This window comes from Pollachius pollachius (genome assembly GCF_949987615.1).
Source record: "Pollachius pollachius genome assembly, chromosome: 12".
NCBI classification, from domain to species: Eukaryota; Metazoa; Chordata; class Actinopteri; order Gadiformes; family Gadidae; genus Pollachius; species Pollachius pollachius.
The window spans coordinates 16,176,496-16,185,169 of NC_136945.1; the positions used below are offsets into that span (position 1 = coordinate 16,176,496).

Consider the following 8,674-nt stretch of genomic DNA (forward strand, 5'->3'; position numbering starts at 1 on the left):
CACCATACCCTGCACCCAGCTGAACGCGTGCAGGTGCCCCGTTCTATAGGAAATTATAGTGTGTGGGCATATCCCGAATATAGCAATTACAGTCATCCTATCAAGGGAAATGGGGGGTTACGTGCCAGAGCCGCGTTCGGAAAGATAATGAGGTGGGCACGCATTTGCATTTCATCCCAGCAGGCTACATTTAGAAGGCTTGCGCTCTCACCATCCACATCAACAGTATCCAGAGAAGAAGGCAACACGAAACGCTTCCCTAAAACGTCGATATACGGTCGAGAGTTTTTTCTTGCAATTATTACTTATTTCCAAAGGGGGGCGCTATATGTCCCATTCTTTCGTAGGAAAAGACTACCTGTAGCGTCTGGGGAGAACAAGCTAACGTATCACCTGTCAGCAGTTGACCCTCGTGCCTAAATTAATTATGCGCGGTGCTGCGACGCAAAAGGATGGTGACACATTTATATATATATAAATAAATAAAAGCTGCCTCAGGGTTTGCACTTTGGCCTAACTTGTTTCATCAGAATCTGCTCGTAACAGATCATGACTGGACGAGCTGGCCTTTCAGTTGCTGATATTGTAAAAAATAATGGTTATGGGTGCATGTTTTGTTGCATCAAAGTAGGCCTACCTTTGTAGGTACAAAAATCAACGCATAATAAACAAGTTTTGCATGCAATAATTTATTAGCTACTATTTTTTCTTATTTATAAAATATATACAAGTGACATTTTGTTCAAACCGTGAAGTTATTGTCAACGATATAATTACATGAACATATTCAAATGCCTGATGCTTAATGAATGGATGAGTGAAACGTGGAAAGACCACACTATAGTAACCATTTCCAATGATGTAATGCTCATTAACTCACACATTCACTTACTCACTTGGTGTGGTTCTCATTCAGCTTGCAAATGTTTTTGAATTGAAGTGAAAGTCCATTCATTACTCACAAGAAATCTTCTCAATGTGTTCATTTGGCAATAGTTAAGACAGATGAAACAATTTAAAGTCATAACAAAACCAGAAAAACACACAGTTTTCGGGTTATCTTTACGAGGCTGTGGACACACTGGAGACTTCTGTCTTGCTGCCAGACACTGAGGACTCATCATCCACTGCGCTTCCCATTCCAATGGTGCTGAGCATGCAGTTACGGAACTGGAATGAGACAAGAAAGCATATATTTGTTTACCGTACAACATACGTCAGGTTACAGGGTTGTAGAAACTGGAACCGAAAAGGGAAAGGTGGACTGGATGATGTGAGCGATAAACCCACCTGCTTGTTGAACAGCACATAGATGACGGGGTTGTACAGCGCTGAGCTCTTTGCAAAGAAGGCAGGGATGGCCATGCTGATGGCAGTGAATTGGGCTCCCCTGTTGAAGAAGATCCAGGCGGTCAGGGAGGCATATGGGGTCCATGCCACCAGGAAGCCTAGGACCATCAGGATGCACATGCGGGTCACTTCCTTCTCAGCCTTCTGGGTGGAGGCAGACTCCTGCTGTTGGGCTGCAGCCTATATATGGTGGAAGAGAACAGATGAGAATAAACGTTGAAATAAGGTGCTTTAAAGTTACCTGGTTTTCCACTAAGAAATGGTTGTCACGTATTAAGTACAATTCCAACACACGTTTTGGATACAGGTCACTTACAGCTTTGACGGTCAGCACAAGGCTTCCGTAGGTGAAGCAGATGAGGAAGACTGGAACGATGAAGTGGACAACAAACATGTAGATGACATATGACTCGTTGTTGTAGCCTTCAGCCAGGGTGTAGTAGTCTGGTCCACAGGAGCACTGCATGCCCTCTGGAAGGTACCTGGGGGAGATTTATTATTTCGTGAGGTTAATCATTGATCAGGATATCAGCAACCATTATGTTGATATTTAATAGAAAGAAAACTGGGACATCAAAATTTGATGGGAACAATTCTTCAATATAATCGGCACGTTCTTCCATTTTTAAACACGTGATGTCACATACCTGGACCATCCGAACAGCGGTGGGCCGGCGCAAGCGAAAGCCATGATCCAGGTGAAAGCAACTCCGGCACCGGCGTGGGTGTTGGTGAACTTGAAGCTTCCCATGGGTTTGCAGACCACAATGTATCTCTCCACAGCCAGGACCACCAGGGACCACAGAGCTACTTCACCTGGAGAACAAAAGTGTGGGGAATTGATCAGGATTCACTTGACTCCTTATTTGTTGTACTGTTGTTGCATCAATTGTGATATGCATGTTAAAGCTTTACAGTAAAGCTAATAATCAGCGATCGAAAAAACAGGGTTAGAAAGCAATGACGACGAATGCCAAAGCAAGGCAGGAAGAGGTTCTGGTCTTTACCTCCTAGCGTAGCCATGAATCCCTCCACGGCGCACGCGGTTGCTCCCAGGATGAAGTAGCCGTTGACGGCAGATGTGATGGTGATGGTGAAGCCAAAGCAGCACATGATGAGACCAGCCACAGCCAGGTTGACCAGGATGAAGTTCAGGGGTTGTTGGAGCTTCTTGTTCTGGAAGGTGACCAGCAACGTGAGAGCGTTGATGGGGGTTCCGGTGCAGATCAGGAAGAACATGTAGACAGCCAACATCTTGAACATGATGGGATCGGCAAGATAGTACTGCTCGTATTCGAAGGGGTTTCGTACAATCCCAGTCCTGTTGGACATGGGGATGTAGAAGTTCTTTCCCTCTGTTCCGTTGGCCTCCATCTTTAGAGGGTTTCTGTACCTGACTGGTAGAAACACAAGGGTCGTCCCGAGTCCAGACCCTTTATATACCTCAGCCCCACACTCAAACTGACCAAATTAGATTATCGGAGGATTGCCAGTTTAATTGGTCTTAACGACAGGTAGTGCGCTGTTGACTTAAACATAATTAGTCTAGTTTCCAAAGTCAAACCTCCATAATCCCTTTGCAGCAACTGGAGTCTCAGTCTGCCAGTTACTTTCAGACCTTACAATTTATAACTCATCAATATTTACCTTCCTAGATTCATATCCAACTACATTGACCATAAAATCACGGAAAATCAGTTTATCCCTCTATCCATCCTCTAAGTCTAACTCTACATTCTAATCACCTAATTCATCACTAGTACGTTACCCACTACCTTCAATCCCCAGAATGAGAAGGCAAAACAGAGGTTGACCATTTATTTAGGAGTTATATACAATGGCCAGTGAAAATTCCAGTGGTGAAGGGTGTGCATTGTGTAAGGGATACACCACAACGGCTTGTCCTGTTATTGTAAGGTAAGGCGGGGCGGTGATGTGGAGGAGAGCCCCTTCTTTGTCCTGCGTCATCCAGTGTTCTTTTAATACCACATCTATCAGTTCTTTATTAGCACCTTACTGTAGGAGGTTGGGTGGTGGGTAGGTTAACTGTGCTCTCTAAGAAGCCTTTCTCTAAGCCTTTAGGTGTCCCCGGCGATGTGTGGAGCCCTTAATGTGCTTAATAAATGAGTGACTTTACACAGGCTTACCTATGGGTTAACCTACTGTGGATACTATCGCTCTCTTTCTCTCACTCTCTCTGTCTCTACTTTTCTCTCTCGCCCATTTTCTTTCTCTATCTCCCCTCCCACTCTCTCCCTTTCTCTCTCTTTCTCTTCCCTTCTCCCTCTATCTCTCTCTCCCTCAATCTCTCTTCCTTTCTCTCTCCCTCCATACCGCTTTGTCTATTTTTTCTATCTTTCTCTCTTGTTTGCTCTGGCCTGTTCTGTTGCTCCCGCTCTCTTTCCCTCTAGTGTTCTCTGGCTCAGTCTTTCTTAGCAGTCAAAAGTTTGACAGAATAGTACAAGGCCTGAGGCCTTTTTCATGCTCTGACACATGATTGAAGTGTTTTTTGCCAGTTGAGTTTGAACAAGTGAGAAGTGAAACTAATTGGTAATTAGGTGTGACATTTTGAAGGCCAGTGATTTCCAGGTGAACCAAGTGTGCTAAATGATTCGTTTTGTGCTTAGGCTTTTGCAAAAATGTGATTTAGAATTTCTATATTAGCGAAAACAATGGAATTGTGCTTTGCAGTCTGGAGTCTTGTTGTTGATACATGAGCTTTGTGTTTCCCGAATTTTGTGCATAGTTCCATTTTTTGTGTGTATACGAAGGAGAAAAACTGTAATGTTAACCATGTCCCAAAGTAGCACATGTAGTTACATTGATTATCGTACATATATTGCTATCATGTGATAGTGTTAGCTGGCTCTTTGGCAGTGATAATGCCATTATGAAATCAATCAGTAAACACACCATATCATTTTCATGCTTGCATTTATTTAGCTATGTCTAGCTTTCAATATTTATAAAATGTACAGCAATGGATCCACATCCATAAAGACTCACAGATAGAAAAAAAAAAAGTCTTCCGGTAGATCAGACCACATATCCGTTCAGACAAAAATGTGTTGCCAGTGATGAGGGTTAGTTTGACAGAATATAGAGTAACCTTGGGATTTTAAAAGTAACAAGTTGCATCACACAAACTCAAACACTTCATCTGAACTCCAAAGAGGAAAGAAACCTTTGCAAGTTGTCTCACAGAACAAAACACAGGGCATACACTGCGACCATGTGACCATGGCGCATCAGAGAATTTTTAACCATTGCGAAAGTCAATCGATGGAAAAAAACAAAAAACTGGCAATGTCCATAGAAGAACTTGATTGAGTCCAGGTAGAGAGTGGTGTAGAAATAGGAAGGGATGAAGAAGGAGAGGGTCCAGAGATTCATAAGTGTCTTTATACGTGGGAGACAGCAGATCTCTATGCAGCCACAGAGGAGACTTCTGTCTTGCTTGAGACTGAGGACTCATCATCCACAGCACCGCCCATTCCAATAGTGCTGAGCATGCAGTTACGGAACTGGAATGGAGAGGAGAAAATGGTTCATATTAAAGTTGTAGGCAGCTGAGATTCAAGACTGTGCAAACAAACACCCAAAGCGGTTCTCGAGGTAATTTGAGTTTTGAGTACATAAATGATAAATGGTAAAGGTTCATCTAGTGTGACTGCAACCGACTAGAAGAGATCTAGAGAGACAGATATGTTTAAAAACTTTGTGTGTATGAGAAATACTCAGCACATATAAGGATATGGACTTATGTAATTGAGATAGACTACTGGTCACAGGTCTGTGCAATAGGCCCATAAGAATACCATGGAGCATCCTCAAGTGTGAAACAACCCACCTGCTTGTTGAACAGCACATAGATGACGGCGTTGTACAGCGCTGAGCTCTTTGCAAAGAAGGCAGGGATGGCCATGCTGATGGCAGTGAATTGGGCTCCCCTGTTGAAGAAGATCCAGGCGGTCAGGGAGGCATATGGGGTCCATGCCACCAGGAAGCCTAGGACCATCAGGATGCACATGCGGGTCACTTCCTTCTCAGCCTTCTGGGTGGAGGCTGAGTCCTGCTGCTGGGCTGCCGCCTATATCGATTTGTGGTGAAAGGAAGAAGGATCACGTTGAGATAAATAAGTTTCCAGTTTCACAATGTTTCGGTTTGCTCAATTGATTGTTAGGTTGAAGGTATAAAGGTTATTTAATATGTTTTTAATATGTTTTTTTTTGTTTTCGCAATGATGTTCCCTATAAATGAAACAATATATATTAGCTACACATAAGGGATCAGACTAGCACTGCCATTGTAGCTAGCATAGAGAAAATCCCTTAGGATATAGAAGAGGCTTAACTTGTTAAATAAATTCACTTACAGCTTTGACGGTCAGCACGAGGCTTCCGTAGGTGAAGCAGATGAGGAAGACTGGAACGATGAAGTGGACAACAAACATGTAGATGACGTATGACTCATTGTTGTAGCCTTCAGCCAGGGTGTAGTAGTCTGGTCCACAGGAGCACTGCATGCCCTCTGGAAGGTACCTGTAGAACAGCAGGGAAGATTCATCAGAATAAAATATATTTACACACAGTCTCTCTGGTCATATCACTATGATTAGAACAAGGGGCCATTGTTTCATAAATACCTGGACCATCCGAACAGCGGTGGGCCGGCGCAAGCAAAGGCCATGATCCAGGTGAAAGCAACTCCGGCACCGGCGTGGGTGTTGGTGAACTTGAAGCTTCCCATGGGTTTGCAGACCACAATGTATCTCTCCACAGCCAGCACCACCAGGGACCACAGAGCTACTTCACCTGGTATGCGAGTTGAGAGTTGAATATAAGGAAAAAACGGATGCAATTGACTGGTTCATAAACCAGTAGCCATGCATGACGCTTGCAGGCCCACATACCTAGTGCTCTTGCTTTGCTAGTGTCTAAACTATAAACATAGCTTTGATTCATTAACTGCACCTTGTGACGCTGAGATAGATTCAGGTGTCTAGACCATTTCATACTTTATCGTCCCTGTGGAGATAGCCATTACAAGTTCTAGCTCCAAGACAATGAGAGAGGGACAACTAATGCCAAAATAAGGCAGGAAGAGGTTCTGGTCTTTACCTCCAAGCGTAGCCATGAATCCCTCCACGGCGCACGCGGTCGCTCCCAGGATGAAGTAGCCGTTGACGGCAGATGTGATGGTGATGGTGAAGCCAAAGCAGCACATGATGAGACCAGCCACAGCCAGGTTAACCAGGATGAAGTTCAGGGGTTGTTGGAGCTTCTTGTTCTGGAAGGTGACCACCAACGTGAGAGCGTTGATGGGGGTTCCGGTGCAGATCAGGAAGAACATGTAGACAGCCAACATCTTGAACATGATGGGATCGGCAAGATAGTACTGCGGGTATTCGAAGGGGCTTCGCACAAGCCCAGTCCTGTTGGACATGGGGATGTAGAAATTCTTCCCTTCTGTTCCGTTGGCCTCCATCCTCATTCTCTTGATGGAGTCCCTGTTGTGCAGTGTCTGTGGGCGCTACGAGAGTAGGTCCACCTCGGAGAATGCTGGCTGTATCGAAGCATTTCATTTATATATCCAACTGATCCCAGCTTCAAATTAGGTTAGGGAGGAAGTTGGTAGTAATTGCTGATGGTATAAAATATCTTAACACGAGATAAAGGGATTGGAACGTGTAATCGTTTGGCTCAATGTCAATCGACTAAGCTGCAAGTTAAGGTGTTGCTTTGGGGTGCACAGAGCAAGGTTTGTAACGTAGACTTTCATGCTAAAGTAAAATAACCAGACTAAAGACTGGTTAAATATTAGTTTACATTTGTATCGTCAACTGCAAGTTTTACTTAATGACAATTAACTTTAGACATACATAAACATTAGTGTATAATAATGTGAGGCTAAGATATGTGAATATATATATTCGTTTATATATTATATATGAATACGTTAATTTATCAGATTAAGTAAGCTTCTATGAAAAAACTATGGTTTCAATAAATTATTCAGTTTTATACAGGGCTAACCCATGTAGAAAGACATTTGTTTTTCTGCATCGCCACTAGGGGGCAGTATATCACAATCTGGATTGGTCAGATTGCTATCTTTAAATTAACTTATTGATTTCATTGTCAAAACAAAATAAGCAACATAATTTAACATTGCATGGTTGCAATCTTATTAATTGGGATAAACTGTAAATATTTACATCAGAAATAGATAACGTTGACCAAAGCCAACATTCTACGAAGGTTAAGGGAGATCAAGAGAGGAGTCTTTAGCGAGTGCACTGTGTGCAGTGCCCGCGAATAGGCGAGCTTTATTCCACCTCCGACATCACAGGTTAAACTTCGGTAATTAAGGTGAATCCAATCAAGAAGAAACAGGAACGTTTAAGCTATACGTCCAGATGGCGTCGGGAGGCAAAAGGTCATATTGCGACACCACCGGGGCGACTTAGCGGTGTGAACGTACAACGAGATTCTGCCTGGTTTCACGTGCTTGTAGTTAGGGGATAGAATTAGCCTCCCATTGACGTCAATGAGAGAGCGAGAGCGAGAGAGAGAGAGAGAGAGAGAGAGAGAGAGAGAGAGAGAGAGAGAGGTTGGCATGATGTTTCAATGATGGTTAAAAATAATTATAATTGAAGTATCAGCAGATATTGTATTCAAGTATTCAAATACTAATAAATTGTTTGTTCAAAAAAATGTAGTACAATTCATTAAAATACATTATTATACCATCAAAATTCTCCCTTTGCCCTTGTGGTAGGTTGCAATTAGGCTACTAAAAACTCAATATTCCTAATATCAAAAAAGGTAGAATGTAAATGTTCAACACGTGTTTTATTCAAATTCAGAGATACAAAGTAAACAGGTCTGCACTCTAGAGGTGGTTCATGAAGCGTCTCCCGAAAGCTAGGTAGAGTTCAGTCTATATTGGTATGGGCGGAACGGTAAATAAACCACGCCCACAGGTTCTGATAGGTAAATCCTCACTCTTTATAGACCTCTGAAGAATAAGTCCTGCATCCGAGGCTCCTGGTTCCATCGGTTAAATGTCTATGGGAAACAACATGGGTTTTTTGAATGATCGTGCATAACAAACTCTGTAGGTGGCAAAGAAGTAAAAGTTGCTCACGTTTTGAACTAAACACTCTTTCCATCTAGATTCCACTTGGGTTCTGGATTGTCCGTGCCGTTAAAGTAGCATTTATAAACGTTTACTACTTACGGCACCGACAATCGAAAACCCAAGTGGAATCTTAATGGAAAAAGTGTGTAGTTCAAAACGTGAGCAGCTTTTACTTCTTCGC

At 42.9% G+C, this 8,674-nt stretch overlaps 1 protein-coding gene across 1 annotated transcript; it reads right to left on the reverse strand.

The window, feature by feature from the left end:
• Positions 1 to 1,062: 1,062 nt before the first annotated feature.
• Positions 1,063 to 6,843, reverse strand: LOC307083711 (uncharacterized protein; the record flags this gene model as incomplete). Its single annotated transcript, XM_079747663.1, has 10 exons — positions 1,063 to 1,170; positions 1,291 to 1,530; positions 1,667 to 1,832; positions 1,998 to 2,166; positions 2,358 to 2,724; positions 4,788 to 4,874; positions 5,201 to 5,440; positions 5,726 to 5,891; positions 5,996 to 6,164; positions 6,471 to 6,843. 10 exons carry the CDS (start codon positions 6,841 to 6,843, stop codon positions 1,063 to 1,065), a joined length of 2,085 nt encoding a protein of 694 aa, XP_079603789.1.
• Positions 6,844 to 8,674: the final 1,831 nt, after the last annotated feature.